The 21,399-nt window shown below is 43.3% G+C and overlaps 2 protein-coding genes across 20 annotated transcripts in view; one reads left to right on the top strand and one right to left on the bottom strand.

The window, feature by feature from the left end:
* The window catches only part of LRP2BP (LRP2 binding protein), a 62,458-nt gene extending 56,800 nt beyond the window's left edge, over positions 1-5,658 (top strand). For 4 of the 5 annotated variants that reach the window (XM_073798534.1, XM_073798531.1, XM_073798532.1 and 1 more), the window contains 2 exons: positions 612-724; positions 3,030-5,658. In XM_073798534.1, the coding sequence (XP_073654635.1) occupies positions 612-677 (66 nt within the window). In that variant the 3' untranslated portion in view covers positions 678-724; positions 3,030-5,658. The remainder of the gene's footprint in view (positions 1-611; positions 725-3,029) is intronic. The other variant, XR_012328889.1, reaches the window with a different exon arrangement.
* The window catches only part of SNX25 (sorting nexin 25), a 108,506-nt gene continuing 90,759 nt past the window's right edge, over positions 3,653-21,399 (bottom strand). For 6 of the 15 annotated variants that reach the window (XM_019921384.3, XM_019921382.3, XM_033848918.2 and 3 more), the window contains 8 exons: positions 20,418-20,558; positions 17,890-18,003; positions 13,706-13,870; positions 11,793-11,910; positions 8,027-8,093; positions 5,030-5,211; positions 4,664-4,764; positions 3,653-4,243 (listed from right to left, as the gene is read on the bottom strand). In XM_019921384.3, the coding sequence (XP_019776943.2) occupies positions 4,163-4,243; positions 4,664-4,764; positions 5,030-5,211; positions 8,027-8,093; positions 11,793-11,910; positions 13,706-13,870; positions 17,890-18,003; positions 20,418-20,558 (969 nt within the window). In that variant the 3' untranslated portion in view covers positions 3,653-4,162. Of the gene's footprint in view, positions 4,244-4,663; positions 4,765-5,029; positions 5,212-7,661; positions 7,950-8,026; positions 8,094-11,792; positions 11,911-13,705; positions 13,871-14,039; positions 17,783-17,889; positions 18,004-20,417; positions 20,559-21,399 lie in introns of those variants that run through there. The other 9 variants (XM_033848917.2, XM_019921383.3, XM_019921390.3 and 6 more) reach the window with 7 other exon arrangements.

The raw sequence follows: 21,399 nt of genomic DNA, 5'->3' as shown, positions 1-21,399 counted from the left end.
GGTGCCACATGTAGAGGCCTTGAACCTAGTATGAAATGGCTGTGCCAACACCTCAGCTTGGGGGGCCGTGTGCAGAAGCCAAGGTGCTGACTTCTTGCCACTAGAAGCAAGCAAGCAAATATCTGGTAACCAACTGTCATGGGTACTAAAAGGGACAGTTTCTGCATGGAGTAAGGTCTGGATGAGGTAACTTCTGTCTTTCAAATTCCTGGCATATTATGAAATTATGCACCTTATTGCTAATTTAGGCATAACAAGATCATATGTTTAAAAAATTATGCATGCTACTATTCACATAACAGGTTTGAGACCAAATGTTAATGCTTTCTATTTTACTTATTTTGATAATTCATAACTTAGAATACTATCAATGTGTAAATCCATTATTTTTAGCACTGAGAATTTTCTCTCCCAAAGGATAAATAGCATGGTTATTTTTAGTTATGATCTATTAATACTTTGTATAGGTTAACTTGAATCTCCCTAATTAAGAAATCAGAATAGAAATGTATAACTATGAAATTCCCTTAAATCATTGCACTCTATTTCTTAAAAACAAAAGATCCAACAATTCAAAATATGTCTAAATAACTTTTTCTTTGATTTTTAAGGCTTGTCTTCTGAATCCTTCATTGGCAGATGAACTTCACACTTTACTTATTCGTCAGAGAATTTAGACTACAATGTATTTCAACAAAGATCATCGATCCTAACAACTTAGAATGTGTGTATTTTTATAATTTTTTATAATAGCTATGTTTGTTTTCGCTCTCCCATGTTACATTATCCTGGGTATTTTACTGATGACAGGTTACCTTCATTCTTTTTTTTTTAACATCTTTATTGGAATATAATTGCTTTACAATGGTGTGTTAGTTTCTGCTGTATAACAAAGTGAATCAGCTATACGTATACATATATCCCCATATCTCCTCCCTCTTGTGTCTCCCTCCGACCCTCCCTATCCCACCCCCCATCCCACCCTCCCTATCCCACCCCCCCATCCCACCCTCCCTATCCCACCCCCCCATCCCACCCTCCCTATCCCACCCCGCCATCCCACCCCTCTTGAATTTGTAAAATGTTGCAACTTGAAACGTAGCTACAGGATCGAACTGCAGGAAGAGTCTTCAAAGATCCAGCTCTTAGGCTAGAGACTGACCAAGACCATGTCAAATATTGAAAACCATTCCATAAAGCAAGTATTTCTTTCCTTTCTTAAATAGTGTCCTGAAAGACTTAGTGTCATTTAGCTTTAATAACTTCAGAAGTATAAATGCTACAAACTTATTTTAAAAAATCTGAAGTTTAATTCTTTAAATTTCTTTACTCCTTAGTGTTGTGAATTTTGAATAACTTTTAATTTTATTTCAGTCATTGAAGACTTCTAAAACAGAAAATTCCAAATTGAAAATTAAAAATCTAAATTTCAAAATAAGTGGGTTTAAGAAATTGCTTACAATCTTGCCTTTCCATATCTTCCCCTAAACATCTTAATGAGTAAAACTGCTATGTTCCTGGTAATCAATTGAAACAAGATGTTTCTCTGTGCTTCAGGTCCTTTTCTACATTTTAAAAACCCTTAATGTATTTCAAAACAAGATAAAATTTCAAATCATCTACCAATATAACTATAACTAAACTGTTAAATTAGCAAGAGGCTTTCCTTATCAATTACATCTACAGAGGCAAAATCCAACAGTAAAAATAGAATCCATATGCAAAAGATTCTAAGGAAATATACATCTGTGAAACAGATATTGAAAATAACGTTAAGATACCTGAACAACACCTTCTTTGTAAATGTTATGGCTTTATTTTAAAAATCACAACCATCCTTTCCAAAGTGATTTACAAGATCTAGTCTTAGCACTGGGAAAATGCAATTAATATGTAGGTGCCTGTCACTAAAGAAGTATTATATGGCACAAAACTACTTGCTCTTGTTTCATGTTCTGGTTTGTCTATATTATTTGAACTTTGTTGAAATTTCTTCCCTGTATCTAAAGACAAACATAGGCCATATACTTCTCCTTTAAATCTTAGAGTAGAAACTTAAATAATCCCTGAAACCCATTCCTTTGCTTTTAAAATCTCTGCTGAAGATGCTCTTCTTCCCCAGTAACAACATTTCCATGTCTCTAGCCCATTAAAAGATTTCATAAAACCTAACGTAAATCGTTCTACAATACAAGCCCACTTGCTTTTGCTCTTGTTTTCTTAATAACATCCATAGAACATTCCTTCAGTGGTTTGAAGATCCAAATTTCCAACGGTATTCTCTTCTCCACACTCAATCCAGTTCCTTAAGCCTTTAAGAATCTTAAAATAGAAATGCAATAAGGCAGTGTATGGGGACTGTAATAGCACTTTCATAGCTCACTCACTCTACATCCCCAAAGTGAAGGCCACTTTAACTGCCATTAAAACACGGTTTGAGAAATCCTAAAGGTAGGAATTTGACATGTCATATTTGGTAATATGCTGTGCTTAAATGTCCTAAGTGAACCCAACACAGAATTTAAAATTTCAGTTTACTCTAGTTACCATAAAGCTGGCAAACCTGGCCCAGGTGAGCCCCTGCAAACTACCACTACTCCCAACATGGTGCACACCTTGATCTGTGATTGGAGTCACCCTTTAAGTGAGGTGAAGCTTCAAGGTCATTAACTTTTTTCAAAAAAAAATCAAAACTTCTGTAAGAGTCCTTACAGTTGATAACTTATGAAAAAGTAAGACGACTTCTTAAGGATTGAGGAGTCATAACAGCCGTGGTTTAATTATGCAGAAGATGGTCACTTTTAGTAACTGCTATGAGTTCCTGGGGCTTGGTGACTTCACACTGCTTCTCTTCTCTGAATGTCTTTTCTACATCCCTATGAAGGATAATTCTTATCCATATAAATAGCCAACTGAGTTTTTCCGAAAGTATCAAATATCTTGGTTTGAAATAAGGATCAAAGAGCTGTAGCTAAAAGAATATCAAAGATAAAATTTGCTTTACTAATTTTTAACCATTTGTCTTTCAGCACTTATGTTTCATATCAAGAACTAGGCATATCAGGAACTCAGCAGGTATGATCTAACAATGATATAATTAATACCACTTTATATATACATAGTATGTTTCTTTCATGGATTTCAAACTGAATTTCTGCTTAATTGGCTTGCTTTCAATATTCCTGGGGGTTAGAAAGGGGAAAGTGTTTCATTATCACTGCATAATAAATGGTAAAACCCAGGAAAATTAAGTGACTTGTCCATGGTCCCACTACTAAAAACAAAGCAACATCTGTACCCTGGATTTCGCCTAATGCCCCTACTGGTCCCCAAGACTTGATGACACAATCAAGTCCTGAACAGCCTGAAGTAACTTCCCTCCTCTTTGTTTCCCCATCTCATTCCTGCCCATCCATCCCACCTCCCTAATAACAGCACTTCAAGCACCAATTTTGGCTCTTCTCATTCACACCAAAAATCATATTTTTCACATTCATTCTGTGTCTGGAGAAAGGCAACAAACTTTATACTTCCTTACGGAAGTACTTACATGTGCAATGTTTTCTACAGAAAAGGCACTTGATAAGTATCTGAACTATCTTAAGTGCTTCAACTTTTTTTGAGATATAAAGCATCTTAAACATCAGAGCGCTATGATTCATTTTTATATTTTATTGCTTCAGATGCTTCAAACTATGGGAAATCTTTGGTAAAAATAAAGACAATAAAATTTTCACAATAACTTCACACAAAGCATTGCACAACAATATTCAACACACACGAATATAGGAATGTTCAGAATCCTCAGTGAGGAAATTAACTGTACAATGTTCATAATTCATTTAAAACAAACTTTTTAAAAACAAAACAATAAATATTTAAAATATTTCCTAGGTTCTTATCACGTATTAACACTTATATTTCAATCAGTATGTTGACCTTTAAAGGATTTATATTAAAATAAAAATAATTAACAAGTGTTTTTTTCTGTTGCCTAATATACAGCATCAAGTTTTCCCCCCAATTCTGCTTAATTCACATAAAACTAGAGAGAGGTAACTAAAAGATCGGTATGGTTCTCAGTCAAGCCCTCTGTGGAAAAGAGGAAAATGTTTCATGTCTATTATTACAGACATTTCTCTGGTGGTTTATTTGTGGAGTCTCAAACCTGACAAGCTTTAAGTTCATCTAAATGAGTTCTCAGCTCAGGACACAATTCAATTAGCAGCAGTTCCATCAGCACCTGAACCAAGAAAGAAAAAAAAAAATGTCTTTTTCTCTAAGGGTTAAAAGGAATTAGTATTCTATAAACTCCATTTAGCATCAGATTGATTTATTTCACGGTCCGTTATAACCACCAACAGTATTATCAGACTACTGGGAAACAGTTTGCTTTGCTGAAATAAGCAAGCCAAGCACTCAGGCAGAAACGTTACAGCACAAGTTGAGAGAAACAGCCAGCAGGCGAGGAGGGGGATGCTGCACCCACAGGGGGGTATTTTTTTTTAACCAAATTGAACAAAAATGAAGCAGAGAAAATGGGTTCAGAGTTACAAGCAATAAGAATGATTAAGCGTATAAAGAGTTAAAATCTACCCCCGTATATGAACAGAAACGTAGAACTGAAGAAACTGAATCCTCTGGGAGGCTTTAAGTTACTCACATATAACAGATGCTTATTGGCTCTCGTTTCTTGCAGTGCGTTGAATATTTTTATTATACCATGACGGGCATTTTGCTGTCCAACAAGGCTCTGAAGCATATCTGAAAAATTAAGTTTATATTCCATGCTGCTATTGATAAAGTGCACCCTGCACGGACCTTCAGTGAGGGGCTACGACATATGCACACACAGCACATAAAGGCACGGAGACGCGAGGAACATGAGTGATCAGCTCTTTCCAATGTTTAAGGAGAAAATTTAGAATTTTTCAATATAAGGCATTTATACAAACTATAAGTGAAAAAGGAGAAGGGCCATCAACACTCCCTTTTCATGTGACTTTCAGGGTCAGAGCCCAGGCCTCACCTGGAATGTTTTCAAGCAGCTTCTGCTGTGCTCTCCGCTTTGTTTCCTGGCTTTGCTCTTCACTTGGGATTGTGTTCGGAGGTGCCAAATTCCCACCGGGCCACAAAGCATCCCGGAGAGCGCCGATGTAGTAGACCACCATTTGCTCGCTGAGAGCCCAGTCCACTGCGTCCCGGAGTTGTCTTTCAAGAGCAAAATATTTCTTGGATGAGGTTTTTAAAAATCTTATTCTCTATTCTCACAAGGCATTTATCAATGAGTAGGTTAAGATAAGCGTTTGATGAATAAACTAGGAATTGGATTTTTAAACTCTGACTCGGAAAGTTTTTTTTATTTTGGTAACACTGACAGCCATTCATTCCTGGAGCTCACATTTTCACTGGTACTGAATTCTCTAAATGTTTGCCGCACGGTGTCTTTCAATCTGGAAAAGCAAGAACTGAGAGGAGACTGATTTGTTTGAAGCTTGCAACTACTCTTAACTGTGCACGGTACTCAACATACTAATTTCTCCATGAAGTGGTATAAACTGAAAGCATCAATCCGTTTTAAAAGACTGTGAAGAGCTCCCTGAGCTCTGGGAGTCCTGGGGAGAACCAAGCTTCTTCACTAGTTGTCCCCTGGGGCGGCCACGGCAGAGGATGCTGGGCAGAGTTGTCTGACCCCGGAAACATCTCACATGCTCACGGAGCAAAGGGGGAAAAGACACCCCCCTTTCACCACAAAGGGGGGGACTTTGAAAAGATACACTGCTATCCAGCCACGTCACCTTCCCACAGGAGTGAAAATCGGGCAGATCTTGACCTGCACGGTTATAAATAAGTGGCTTTTATCTGGTTACCCAGGTCTTCCATAAACCCAACTTCATCAAATTCCAGCCAACCACTGGACTGCTGCAGAGAGCAGCACAGCTCACAGAGCCAGGAGCGGTGCTGAGGTTGGGAAGGGAAGTCTCTCTGCAGAAAATGGGAGCAGAATCACCTTGGACTATTAGTGCAAGAAAGACCTGAAGTTTCAAACTTAATTCACGAATAATAAATCAGAAAGCCCTTTAAGAATCTGACTTCCCAACCAGATTTTTAAAGGGACAATGTGAGGTTTTCAGAAATAATATCTGAAATAGATGTTTCAAGCCCAGCACTTTGCACACAGTAACTAGTCACCAATGAAGTCTAAATTCCACTGTGAGTCAGAACCATGGTAATCCTGTTTGTAACTGCATGTCTCCTAAGATACTTCCCGATACTGCTTAGAACTGTGCAATTCATATCTAGATCAAGTAAAACAATTTTATTAATTCAATGGGGCTTTGGCTTTGAGAACCTGCTGACCTGCCTAAGTAAAATCTACATAAAAACACAGCTTGTTTTGCCTGTAGTCTTTGGGTTACTCACCAGCACTGCGTGAAGAAATGAAGAAGGAAAATTTCAGTTTGCAACTTAAAATTAGGTGAGTGACTTACCAAAGGCCATCACCTAAGCATTTTCTATCAATTTAGGTCTGACTTTGTATTAGCCAAAACTGGAGGAAGCTTTTGCAGCAACTCTGGGATGTGAAATTACAGTTGGTACAAGGCGAGAGGCACATATTGTGCTGCTACTTAATTTTATGATGTGTCCTCGTCTGCCTGAGGCAAAAGAGCACAGGGCCAGATGCTCCGTAATTTCTCTACCTGATAAAAAAGCCCACTGAAACCCACAGCCTGAAAATTCCCTACGTGGTGCCCCTCCCCCGCCTAATGTATTCACCACTCTCAGACCACAGCTGCTCGTCTTAAAATTAAGAGCCAATATCATAAATAGGAGCAGGGAATGTATGCATGATTTTCTGAAACTGAAAAAGAAATAAGTTAGCGAGTCTGGAGTTCTGAGAAAAATAGGGCCATTTTGAAAACTTCTTTATCCAAGGCCTGTCAGTACTAAGGTTAAGAGGTTTGCCTCAGACTGAAACTGTAAGTTAAACAGGGCATTTTTCCGCTTAAAAGCCCACGATACTAAAAGTCAACTAAACAAGCCACTAACACCATTTTTTTTTTTTTTCCTGTGGCACATGGGCCTTTCACTGTTGTGGCCTCTCCTGTCGCGGAGCACAGGCTCCGGACGCGCAGGCTCAGCAGCCATGGCTCACGGGCCCAGCCGCTCCGCCGCATGTGGGATCTTCCCGGACCGGGGCACGAACCCGTGTCCCCTGCATCGGCAGGCGTACCCTCAACCACTGCGCCACCAGGGAAGCCCCACCATTTTTTAAAAGAACTTAGAAATAAACAGAAGTAAATTTTGGTTTATGACCACAAGGAAAATATATTCTATTTGCAACTGAATAAAAATATAATATGGGGCTTGTTTAGTTTAGATTTTTTTTTCCCCTTAGTTTTAGCAGTTGACTCCCAGTTTTTGTGTGGGGACATCATAATGCTACAGCCTCGTAAGCACTGGGTACTGGGCATAGAGTATAACCCTTAGGGATATGGGTAACGTGATACAATTCAGAATACACGTATGGCTTATAATAGTGTTATAGGGTACACACACCCCTCATGGATACCTAGCTATCAACTAATGAGGAATTACTATTTTAATATCACCACAACTCTAAAAAAATATATGGTTTGCATTTCCCTTCAAATAAATACCTGCCGTGCGATGCTCATCCTACTTTCATTTTGGCTCAGAGTCTAAGCCTTAAACTGATCCACATCATGTGACATAAAAACGCTGTACCCAAGATATTAAAACCAGTCATCATGGTCAACAGAGAACTTTCCAGAACAATCTTCTGACCCTCGCCAACCAGCCTGCCAGAGCCAGCCCAAGCTTGTTATCTGGTGCACCGTGCATTCTGGAGGAGACAGTCTTGTAGAAATCTGCTTCCCTATCCAATCTTAGAATCATATCAGAAATAAAGAGAGAAACGAAAAAACCTTTAGTTGGGGATGTAATTGGACTGTTAAGGCAAAGGCTAGGGTATGAATTCAAACATTAGTTTCGTGCAACTCACTTGTTGATGGTTCTTCCGAAAGTGACCTGAACGAGAGCAATTAATGTTCTTCTCACCCATTTAAACACTAAAATACAAATCAGAGGAAAAGCATTACCACAGGCTATCACAATCGTGACATTTTCATAGCAGCACAAAGCATAAATCTTAACCACGTCACTCAATCCAAGTCTGGACACTAAGGGGCTTTGATATCCACAGAATTTGGGTCTAGGTTAGCAAACTTCTGCCCAGGAATACTCGAATGAATAAGCTTTCATTTTCTACTTTGCAACTGATGAGAGGAAACTTAAGACTTCTTACAGCTTTTCAATGCCTAACAACAGCTGAGCTAGCAAGTGGAACTAAAACTTCACTTCATGTGTCCCCGGGCTACTGACGTCTGTTTTCCACTAGCAGACAGTGCAATTCCTTTTAGATTTGTGCCTGGCTTGTTGAACCCAGTGTTCTAATACACGGCTCTGAACGAGAAGCATCTGTAGTCAGATGTTGACAAATATTTTGAAATATTAAGAAATTGATAGGTCTAACTGCTCCCTTTTGAATAGTAGTTTGTAGATCATGCATTTTAATATATTTTATGCCCGTGGGGGAAGAAAGGGGGACTGGGAAGCCCCAGGATTCCGAGTGAGCCATGGACTCATCGCTCCTGCACCACCGCCCGGAGCAGGCGGCCACCATCGCCTTCTCCGAGCCTCAGTTTCCTCATCTGGAAAAGGACAGTGTTAGCATGTACTTTCGTTTTGCTGGAGAGTCATGGCACTACTTTGTGTGAAAGAGTTTTGTGAAGGGTCCTACATATCTAAACTTTTACTATTAGCATTAGATTAGGAGACACATTGTTATAAGTGTAGAATATGAATATAAACCAAAAGAAGGCAAAGAAATGCTGTGAGGATATTTTTGGTCTGCAAATTGGAATCAAAACCAAATATTCCGCTTATATATTCACTTCCATCCACTGCAATGTTTAGCTAGTGACACATGACTTGGCTATGATGGGGCCAAGAATTCAGGGCTCCTGCACCAAAGAAAAAAAGGAGTAAATTCACAAACACCTCTGTACGAGGGAAGGCACCCAAACAGAAATCAACAGTTAACACACACTTGGTGCTAGACTTTAACACATTCTCAAGTCATTTCTAACTTTAAAAATGGATCTAAGTGTCCAGGTGCAGTGGTGGTAATCCTTCAAGTAAGTGTCAAGTCCTGGGGTCAGGACCACGCCTCAGAAGTGCCCTAAGTGTTGATGGAATTCAGAGCGCGCTGCAGGCGTGCCCATCTGAGGCTGGCGACCCGGCTGGGAGGGGTGTGTCTGGCAGGGATGAGAACTTCCCTCCACCTTTCTCAGGCAGCAGACAGGTAGCTCAGACCCAGAGGGTCTGGAGACACGAGCAACTCCAGGAAGAGTGCCGGACAGCCGAGTGACTGGTTATAAATGTTTAAAACAGCTACACTTCCGGTCCATTTTCATAAACTGAACTAGAGCAGGAACCCAAAACGGCTCTGCTACAGATTCTCTCCCATCACTGATGCCCCTGACTCTACGACATCTTCCTGCCTTTCCCTAGTCCCCCACTCCAACACAGAATAGCCCCCTTATTCTTTCCAAGGACTCATTCGTTCGAGGCCATGGAGGCAGCTGCGGCAACACTAGGATTTTGCTGATGGCAAATGTATCACATCTCATTATCAATGATGTTCTGTTTACTCCCCTCTGGAAAGTCACTAGCAAAACCAAATATTCTGAGCAGGTGCACATGAGGGAGGAGATGCACACCACAGAGAGGACTTGGAGCCCTACTCCTGCCCTGACTGCCTCTGACACGTCCACCAGGCTTCTCAGTCTCTTTGTGTCGCAGAGAACACGCTGACCCAAGGCCGAGACGGTGCTTCCTCGTTCTTACCGACTCTGTGGGACATGGGGAGGACTCATGATTTAATGGGCAGACTTCACTGTGGAGGAGCCAGCCTCCGGGTTTGGGGGAGAACTGTTTTTTCCGGCCTGTACTGAACCAAGTTCAACACCAGCACACATCTTAAAGTGTCGGACCAGCTATAGCTTTTTCATCTGCAAGGATCCTTAATAGTTGGACGATATTCCATCATGTGGATATTTCTTAATTTAACTATCACCCATTTCTGAATTTAGCTTAGTTCCAATTTTTCCTTACCGTAATTATGCTCAAATGAACATGCTTATCTATAAATCTCTGCCTGGAGTTTAGAATTTGTGTCTATTGCTTAATGTGAATTACATTTTTGAAACCATTATGTTGTAAATTCACCGCAGAAAGAATCTACCTCTGAGATATTTTTGTTTCCCCTATGGAGCGATATCTAAAACATAAGCTCCCAAAGTGTTTGCTGATTATTTTAAGATTTGGCTTAGAGGAAGAAAAAGTTCAATGACCAAAACAATCCCGGCACTGAAAATTTTCTTGCCTATTCATTCATTCATCCATCCATCCATCCATCCATCCAAGCATTTTCATTGATCACCTACTATGCATCAATCGTTGTAAAGATACCAAGGATTAGAAGACATAAAAGACGCGCCCAAGCCTGTAAAAGCACTTGAAGTTTCTTCATCTGCGAAGAATTCTTTAAGCGACATGTTAAGGGATATATAAATAAGAACCAATGCACAGCCGGCTTCCTGCATAGGACCAACTCCCAGCCCACCTTCTTTGCCCAAAGGGAAAAGATGCTCATCCAAGTGGGCAGAGCCCAGGACGTTCTCCGAGCAACGTGCTCCCGGTTGGAGCACTGCTGTGCCTTGCGAAACCCTGCCCCTCTTGTGCGCTTCCTCTGCTAGGCGCTCAGCTGTGCCTTTAGGCACCTGGCACACCTCTAGCTAGGACTCGAGGCTCCAGGTGTGACCGAGTATGCTGGCGTCGCCATTTACAGGTTGGGGACTGTGGAAGGTGAGGGCGGGTAGACAGTCCTATTCAGGACTCAAGACTAAAGCCAAGAAGTACTGTTTGACCTTTCACCCCGGTACTGCTTCAGGAGAGAGGCACTTGCTCAGGTCTTAACAAAAGAGTATTCTGATCCTCCTTTTGCTCTTGTTTCTTCTAAGTACGTCTCCCCTCAGGAACTACTGGGGTAGGATTCCTCACCTTGGCACTGCTGTCGTTTGGGACAGGATAACTCTTTGCTGTGGGGCTGTCCTGTGCACTGGAGGGTGCTTTAGCAGCGCCCTTGGCCTCCGCCCCACGAGATGCCAGCGGCACCCTCCCACGAGCTGTGACAACCAAAACTGTTTCCAGACATGCCAGTGTCCCCTGTGGACAAAATGCCCCCACGCCTCCACGGATGACCAGTCCTCTAGGGAGGAAAGGAGGCTGAAAGCAGGCTCGGGCGTCCCTGCGTCCCTGGCCACATATCCACCTTTAACAACAGGGCTCTTCCTCTGCTATGCAAAATTAACTTTTGTATACCTTTTGGTGATGAAGCAATGAGGCGATGCTAAGTCACATAAAAAGAAATTCAAAGCATTCAAGCTTTCTGTATACAGAGGAACATGGTGCAGGGTAAAGCAGGACCCTAAATTCCATGAGTACAGGGATATCTGTCCTAAGGTTGTGTCCTCAGAACCTGCCTTGGTATCTCGTTGGCCTGTAAAAGTATTTGCTGAATGAATATAAATACATGTCTGATTCAGGAACAAAGGGATATTGTACGTGTGTGTGTGTGTGTGTGTGTGTGTGTGTGTGTAACCACTTAACCAGCAAAACCACTGAATAGTAATAAAGAAGCTTACTTCCTCGAAGTTCAAAAATCTCCCCAATCAGCATGAAACATGGTTCAGCCAAAGAGTCTTTCCTTCCATCCACGTCATCACCACTATCTGACAGGTCACTGTCCTCCTCTGCCTCCTCCTGGGGGAACAGTAAAGTCACAGGAAGCAGGTCACTCATCCAAGGAAGGTGATACGTTCTCCTCCCAGGGTCAATTCCGAATGATGCACTTATAGTTCAACCTCACACAATCCTTCAACTTCCCTACATGCAGAAACCTATGCATTTTCACAAAGAGGCCAAAGTGTATCTAAACTCAGGGCATAGCTTGATCCTAAAGCCTCATTCAAGGTCTAAAATAATTTTGAAAAGCCTCTGTCACTGTATTAATGAGGAGTGAATTCGGAGATAACAAAACAGCTTTCTAACCATTTTGAGTTTTAAAAGGAAGGCTTTTTAACTTGAAATATTTTAAATTCACTGTTTTTTTAAAGACATGTATAATTTAAAGTAATTTAGTTATTTTTAAAGCTCTGATTCAAGCTTTTATTCTGTACTTCAGCTAGTCTCACTTCTTGATCTGCGTATCAGCAAATTTCCGTTGAGAACTCATTTATGCCAGGCACTAGGCTAGTGCCAACGAGTGTGACGTGGATCCCGACTTTGAGAGGCCCTTAGCTCTGCAGGGAGGTGACCAGCATGCACGTGGCTGCTTCTCCAAGCAGGGTGAAGAGCTGCAACAGGGGTGCAGACGTTAGGCAGTGGAAGGACAGCTGAGGAAGTTCACTCGGATGTGTGCGGGGGGGGCAGCTGAGGCTGCGGGAACAAGCAGCGGCCCAACAACAGGGCCTTGGGGGCGTGACGAGCAGAGCAGAGCAGAGGGCTGAGAAGTCAGCGGCCGGAGGGGCACCCCCAGCTTCACGGCTTCACTGCACGTCCAGCAGCATCAGAGGCTGCAGGAGGCTGCCGGTCGGCCACTGGCCTTCCTCCTTCCGAGAGCAGTTTCCCGGAGTGACTGGGCCACAGGGTGAATCCCAAGAGGTGCAGGGATAAATGGGAGGTGACAGAGGGGAGGGGCCAAGTACGGCCAGACGTGACACGTGTGGCATGCAGGAAAGAGGCGGGGAGGTGCCCAGGAGGGAAGGAGGCAGGCAGGCAGGCAGGCGGAACCCTGTGGTTCACGGGCTCTGCTCCAGCTCAGGACGCGGCAAAGCAGACGCTGCTTTCCACGGTTACTTCCTTCTGTCCAAGCTCGTTAAACCAATTCTGGTGAAGAGGCGGTGGCGTCTGGCATTGAACTAAGGAGACGCCACATTTCGGAGATGCTCTCGTGTAGCTTGTTGGAGAGCCAAACGAGGGGCCGCAGGCCTCAGCCAAGTCAGGGGCCCCTGGAGGGAAGCCCGAGGGCCAGGTATGAGATGGCAAATGTCTGCAGCCTGTCTATTCACTCCTTCACCCACCCGCATCACTGCGAGGTGCATCTTGCTTCAGGACGTGACACGGCTTTCCATTCCCTCAGATAAAACCTAAACTCCTCAGCGCAGCGGCCCTGCCCCTCCTCCTACCCTCGGCCTCATTTCCTTCAGCGCACGCTCCCGAAGCCCCCCCTCGGCCCAAAGACCTGCTGACTGTTCCGCACACGCACCCTCTGCTCCTGAACCTCAACGTTAGCTCCAAGCCCTCTGCGGTGCTGGCCCCCGTCCCGGGCGCCAGCCAGGCCACCTTCCGCAGAGGGCCTCCCACAGAACCTCCATCCACATGCCACTCACCTACCTTGTGATCAACCCTGTCCCCAAATGACAGCAATGGTGACTCAAGGTATTTGCTTCCTCCCCATCTGTAGCAGGCCTTCCACAAACACCTGCCACATCAAACAGCCTCCAGAAGACGTGTGCTTAAATATGCTTCAAAAACATACAACCTTCAGACAGCTCACCTCCTGATGGGAGAAGAAGTCGCGAGGGAGTCTTTCCAGAAATGAGGATAATGAAAACGTGGACTTTTTCCCCTGCACGTCAATAACCTTGAGGTAGTCAGGAGAAGGGCTCAAAAAGGCATAAAGTGCTTCACTCTGACACAGTCTTTCATCTGAAAGCAGATTCTGTGGGAGAAAGAGGATTAATGCCTCCTGTGTGGTTCGTCTGTGAGCTGGGAGCCACGAGGAGTGAAGGCAGAGTTGACTGTCCCAGGAAATTTACTTTCATCGTAATTCTGAACCTAAAACCACTTCCCTTTCCTCCTGAAATAAAATATATTAGATGAGTTCTCACCGAGCTTGATGGCAAACTGCACTCTGTGGGTTAACTGGAGCGCCCTGCTCGTGCTCAGGGCGACGTGAAGTCTCACTGCGCAAACCGCCTGCAGATCCGGGGGCTGCCGCCTTCGAAAGTCACGGGTGTTTTCCGCACACTACACAAGGATCCCACCCAACCCTTTCATGGCTACATGCGTGCAGACTTTGTACATGAGCTGAAAAAAGAGCTTTGGGTTGTCACGTGGTGGTAACTGCCTGGCAGCCAGTAGTTTTCTGTCCCTGTGCTCCACCTTCCCCAGGCAGCGTATGTTTACATAATTTTATAACTGTTTTTATTGGCCCATAAACTGGAAATGTGCTCAAGTTCTCTGGCCTTAGGAGAAAGGAAAGGAGAACGTGCATCAAGTTGACGTATGAAGCAAGTGCTACTGATAAGACAGGAAAATTAACAATGTGACCACAAGAACGTGTAAATGTCTGGTGCTCACAGATACAGGGTTTAGGAATAAATGAACAAATGAGAAATCCTGCCCCATGGATGATGTAACTCCCTGGGGGGCTGGAACACTGGGGTTCTGATGGCAGAACCCTCTCTGCTGGGAGAACAGGCTACATTCTGGTCCCAGAGGAGTTGGTCCATGACGTTCACATTATGTTTGCTCAGACGAAGCTTGAAATCTCATAAACCCTGTGACCCTCCCTAGAAAAGCACCTCCGAGCATGCCCAATAGTGCCACACTGGGGACGGGGGTCCCGGGCACCACCCCCCCCCCCACCGCCTTCCAGTGGTTGTCAGCTTCCTGTGTCCTGCGGAAGACTGGCCTGAAGATGGAGGTTCTGCCTCAGACGTGGGGAAGGAGATTTAGGGGACAGGCAGTTGGGGTCACTACTGCCTTCCCAGGCAGGCCCCCGAGCCTTTATTCCTTTTGTAGAGCATTAGATGCTCAGCTGCACGGGAGGGTGGGTTAGGAGTGAGACAGCCTCCCTCCACCTTGACTTCCTTTAGCTAATCTCCACTCCAGCACTCTTTTATCAAATAGTAGCAAATGATAACCAATGCTAAGTCTCAAATAATGCAATCAACATAACTAAGGAAATCATTAAGGATGACAAGTCTTTGGACTAAGTTATATTCTATCATGAGGGAAAGTAACCAAATTGAACATGTATGAGAACTTAGAAATGTTCTCAAAGATTATGTCTATGGGGCAAGGTGTAATTGGGATATTATCACATCTTCAGGCTGAGAATATAATCCTAATTCCCACTCCTTCCCCCCAAAGGCTTAGAGCACGTTGTCCTACGCAGGTGGAGTCTCTAAGAGGACTAGTCAGTGTGAGATGAGGAGAGTAAAGCATTCCAGGAAGAGCGAACAGCACGTGCACACCCAGAAGTGGGCGCCGCACTACTGCGGGGACGGCTAGAGTAAGCTGCCTGTGTGTGAGGGACGACTGGCTGGATTATTATCACTATACCTCGAAGGGAACCATGTGTCATATATAAATACTCACACAAACACTCACTCAATGGAATCCTCTTTTCTGGAAGGTCCTGTGGACCTAATAATATCTGCCTTTCAGACTAAACCTTTTGCATCTTGCTTTTCCTGTCTGCAGCTGGTGGGATGATATTTTGAAACTTCAGTCTGCTGTGTAATCTACCTAAAGTTATTAAATAGTGAGCACTTTCACATGAAGTCTTTGAGGAAATGAAAAGCAATTTAAACCATTACTTTCTGACTTACAGTCCTCTTGATCAAAAGACAAATGGCTCCTTGAGATGCCCCTTCCACCTCTTCAGGCAGATGGTCCCCGCCCCCAGCCTCACCCACGCCACCTACTGGCAGCACAGAGCACATGCTTCTCTTGGCACCAGGGCAGGAATCACTAACCCATTTCCATCACCAGCAACCCAACAGGGGCACGAGTGACCCCTCCCTGCATGCCCAAAAGTGCAGGGGGCACCCCGGTCTCTGCAGCACAACTGGAAAGGCAGCTGAAGGGCTGGAAGCGCCAGACAACCCGAGACCCTCCCTCCCCCAACAGCAGAGGCTGGAAGGAAACGGAAGCATCAGCTGCAAGATCCCAGAGCTACACACGTGGGGCTTCACAAGCTTGGATTTTGAATAATACATATTCGTTTCACAAACAAGACCTTTAGTTCATCTGAACAATTTAATCAGGTACAATGCTTGAGTGGGTTTAATATTTCCTAGATGTTCTGAATCAGCAACGAGATGGTAATATTTCAGTTTTAAATTCTCTCCTGTAATAGCATTTAAACATTAATGATTCTCTATCCCAGTTCTGCCATAATTAAACTCGGAAAGTTTTTCAAAGGTACAATTATTTTATTTCCTGAGGGAAATATATACATATACACACACACATATATATATATATACACACACACACACACATTTATATATTTATAAAAAATACATATATATTTAGAGAGAGATGAATATATGAGAGAAAAATAGTTAGGAACCCTTGCAAGGGAACTCTAGCTAAAATGTACCTACTTTTACTATGATTCACACCCTGGTCCAACTGAATATAACATAACCTTTACTAAGAATTTGGCAACATCCGTTATTAAGTCTCAGGACTTCTAGCTACTACTGCACTGGCAAAAAGTGTTTCACAAGGCAAAGGTCCATGCCCCCTGAGAACTATACGGGCTTTGGGGGCCGTGGTGTGAGCAACTTAACTAGACCCTGAATACAGAGGCCCCACCTAAGGAAAAAATAAATAGTGGTTTGCTACTGGAGACAGTATACCTTTGTTCGGTCTTATGTTCTAAAGACAGAGTGAAAGAAACCAGTTATGCGTTTAGAGGAAATAAGGAAACTATCTTTAGAACCTTGCAGTAGGCAAGGATTTCTCCACAAGCACAAAAGGCATTCACCACAAAAGGAAAAAAAATGGATAAATTGGACTAAATTAAAATTGAGAACTTATGCTCATTAAGAGACTGAAAAGGCAACCCACAGAAAGAAGATAGCCACAGCACATCTGCTCTGACAAGAGATGCACATCCAAAACACACACGAAACTCCTGCAAAGCGATATGGAAAAGACAGGCAACACGACAGAAGAGCAGACACAACTTTAACTTCACAAAAGAAACCGTCCAGTGTGGAGTGAACAGAAGCCTGCATGCCGCTGGTGAGAGTGTACAAACCGCTATGACCACTCACAAAAACTGAAAACCCCAAATGCCTAGGGATTCCCCAGCAGCTATTCACCGAAAGACAAGCACTGACAGCTTATTAATAGCCTCCACCTGGAAACTCTCCCAACGCCCATCAACAAGAGCACGAACAGACTGCAGGGGTTTCACGCCAGGAGAAGCCCATTCAACAATGAAAACGAGAACAAAAATGAAATCAAAGAACGGTCTGCAACTAAAATAGCCCTATGGGAGGACCTCAGGCCCACGATCCTGAGTGAAGGGGGTCCACGCCCTGTGACTCCACTCATGTGAAGTTCAAAACCAGCTGTAAGCGCGTGGTCGTGAGTTGGGACCACGGTCACCTGTGGTGACGCTGGCGGGACTGGTGACACTCTGTCTCTGGGACTAGGGGCTAGTTATGAGGGTGTGTCCAGTTTGTGAAACTGGAGAAAGCCGTACACATGGTATCTGCATTTTCTGTCTGTAGAGTATACATATATATACACATATATACATACATATATCACCAAAAAACAAACCCCAGAACCCAAAACCAAAGATATTTTGAGGATCTGTCCTGACCTGTGAGAACAGGAAGCAAACAGGCAAACTCTGAGAATGATGACGGTTCAACCCCCAATAACCCCCAAATAACTAATTTTCCTCCCATATCCAGAAAGTTTGCTTACCTGTAAAAACTTATTTAATTGATTCTTTGACTTTTCCATAAACTTTTGATCTACAGATTTGAAAGGCAGCTTGCTAAGAGAAGGCAACTGGACTTTTTTTAAAGAAGGGAAACACTGTGAGGGAAAAAAATTAAATGTTAGTATATTGAAATTACATTTAAATCTTTAAAAAAATTTTAGATTTTTAATAAGAACAAACCGAGTATCCTCTTCCTATACTAGGTTCCTCTGAGACTGAAGACCTTGAAAACCTCCCTGTTCTAACCAGGCTCAAGGAATCCGGAGGAACAGGACATGTGACGAAAAAAGCTAACGCCTGTCCCTGGACTTACAAACGCCTGGAAGCTGGAAATTGTGGAGCTGGGCTGGGAAGGTGGGTCTGCACCACAGGCACGGAGCACAGTGTGTGGGGTACGGACACGTGGCTCCCAGCAAGAACTTTTCTCTTAGAATGTGCTCTGTTTACAACATCTCTGTAAAAAGTTATCAGGGTTGACAAAAGAAGACCATGGAGAGAAAGAATAACTCAGGTTGTAGCTTTATCACTGCCTTTCAAGGGCAAACTGCAGAATGTAAATATATTAATAATAATAAAGTATGTTAACAGATAATAAACTTCCCTCTGTGGATTAAATCCTGCATTTTGCCAGGCACTGTGCTAGAGGCTGGGTGTGTGTAACGGCTCTGAGTCACCCCTACTTTACATATGGGACAACTGAGGATCGGGGCTGAAACCCACATCCATTTGGCCATCAAGTCTGGCCTCAGTGCCCGCAGGACTCTGCAGCCTGCCCCTCAGACGCCGGGAGGACAGTGGGTTCCAAATGCTCCAGACGCTGCCTCTTCACTAAGGCACTGGGGCCACTGGAATATGCTGACTAGATCACTGGTGCTGAAAAGTAAGTGAGCACAGAGTGCCTGCAACGGCCTTCCCTCCTACTGTTTTCAGGGTCACAGCAGCCCCGACAGGGACCTATCACAGCTGTCAACAGGAAGAGTTCTTTCAAAAAATGAAAACTCCAAAAAAAAGAAAGTAAGTAAGAAAAGAAAAAAACTCACACAATACGAAATGCCAAAGGTGAGAGAAGAACCCAGGAATCAGGCCACAGAGGAAGAAATATAATGAGACAAAAGGACAGACGTGAAATTTTATAAGGCTTGTTTCCTCTAACGCTTCAGAGCAATTGTTCTTGATAGAAATTACTGATTAAAAGTGTTTTTAAAAAATCACCCTAGAAGAAAAGGTGAAAGGAAACAGACATATTTCCTTTGCAAAAGAAGGGTCTGAGAGGTGACCGTAGGGTTTTACCAGCATCAGTTCATTCTGAGCAAGAGAAAAATGGACTTAAATGAAGGTAGAAACAACTGAAGAACGCTTTAATTGCTGGGGTAAAGGGCAATTAGCTCCAGTAGATGGAGAGTTAGAGAAGATGCAACTCCTGAGAAAAATGGGAAAATCGTGAATGGAAACTAAGACAACCTGGATTCTAGTCCTGGTTTGGCCGTTATGTATACATCCTACTACGAGTCAGTTAAACTCTCTGGGATCACGTTCCCTCATCTATCAGATAAAAGAACTGACCTAGATTAGTAGCTTTCAAACATTTTAAAATAAAATCCACAGTAGGAAATACATACCACATTGCAACCCACAATGCACATGCAGATACATGCATCCATATATTATATAGTACACACACCTAGACATAATACACACACCCAAACGTATACACACCCAGACATACAATACACATACCCAGACATACACACATCCATATATGCAATATACACACCCATAAAACCGAAGCAAAAGTACCATGAAACAGTGCTCATTACTACTACTACTGTAACTACTACTAATAAAAACAAATAATGTTTACTATGTGCAGCACGTTCTTCTAAATGCTCTGTACACGCTTATTCCCTTCATTCTTACAACAGCTCTGTGAGATAGGTAAGGAAGGCATTATTAATATCAGAATACAGATATTAATAAAAAGAGGTATAAAGAGATAGAGTGACAGGTCCAGGTCACAGAGCTGGTAAATAGTAAAGCGAGGATCAAAACTGGATCCAAACTTGTCATTTGTGTGCTATACGGTGGAGCTACACTGCAGAGTCTGTGCTCTCAACCATCGCACTCTACTGATTCAATTCCTTTATGTGATGAAATGCAATATATTCTATCCTCTTTCTATTGCTGGAACCCAGAACTGATCTCACTACCCGCAGTGGGTCACAACTGGCAGCTCTGAAACCAATGGCCATCGATGCTCCCCAGCTCTCCTCCAGCTCTGGGGTTCTGGGGGATACAACGGAGGTCAGACAATTATCTATCCTGAAGGATTTAGACTAGACTAGATGGTTGATCTTCAAGTAAATTTCTAAACGTCAAGCTGAAAATGCCACTTTGCCAGTATCAACAGCAAAGGAGAAAGATGAATCCGTTTCTTTGTGTGTAAAAATTGAAATGAGCTCTTAAATCTCTTCTTCAGTTATTCTAAATCTGTGTTCACAAGAATTCATACCTCACTAAGTTTCCGGTGTAAATTCTGAAACTCACTGAGCCTTCTGGGGACTGTCCAGTTCTTAGTTTCAACTCCTCCAACTTCTTGTAAGCTTACCATGACAAAGTAACAGGGCATTTGTTCACCATTCTCTTCTGTAACCTTGGAAAAAACAGACGAACACAACAGCAACGAAAAGCACAGTGAGCGATACGGTAGGCAAGACGTTTAAGTGTCCCCCAGGATCTCCCTCTCCCTGGCGTGTATGCCCCACACAGTCCCCAGGACTTGAAAATGATGGGTTCTATTCTGGCAGTTAGGGCATGTCACATGGACAAGCAGCCTTAAACTAGGGCCTAATCCTAACCATGTGGGCCCTTTCAAAGCAGAGGGATTTCTCTGGCGAGTAGCAGAAGAGGAATCAGAGGAAGCACGAGAAAAGTCTGACATGTGCCACTGTAAAGATGGAGAGGGCCATGCGGAAAGGGTCTGGGAGTGCTGCCAGGAACTGAGAGCAACATCGTGCTGACGGCAAAAGAACAGAGTCCTCAGTCCCACAACCACCAGGAACTGAATCCTGCCAATGACCTGAATGGACCTGGAAGTGGATTGTCCCCAGATTCTCCAGACAAGAACTCAGTCTGGCCAACAACCTGATTTCAGCCTTACGATGCAGAGAACACAGTCAGACAGCGCTGGGCTTTCAACCTACACAACTGTGAGCTAATAAATGGGTGATGTTTTGAGCCATGAAATGTGTGGTAATTTGTTGTGCAGCAAAAGAAAACTAACATAGCAGACTTAACATCCTAACTGGGTTTCCTTGAAAAAGCAAATTAACAGGAAGCGAACAGGTGTGAGAGACCAAAACCTCTCTCAGAGAAGGATGAGGGTTTCCCCAGTTTAATACAGGATTCCACAAGCTGTGATTTCCATTTTCGAGAAATTTCACATTGGGAGACCTAATTTCCCCTACCTCCCAACTTAAGGTAATTCTTAAACA

This window comes from Tursiops truncatus, chromosome 21 (genome assembly GCF_011762595.2).
Source record: "Tursiops truncatus isolate mTurTru1 chromosome 21, mTurTru1.mat.Y, whole genome shotgun sequence".
Lineage (NCBI taxonomy): Eukaryota > Metazoa > Chordata > Mammalia > Artiodactyla > Delphinidae > Tursiops > Tursiops truncatus.
Note: the sequence above shows the minus strand (reverse complement) of the source record. Positions and strands in the feature narration are given on the sequence as shown.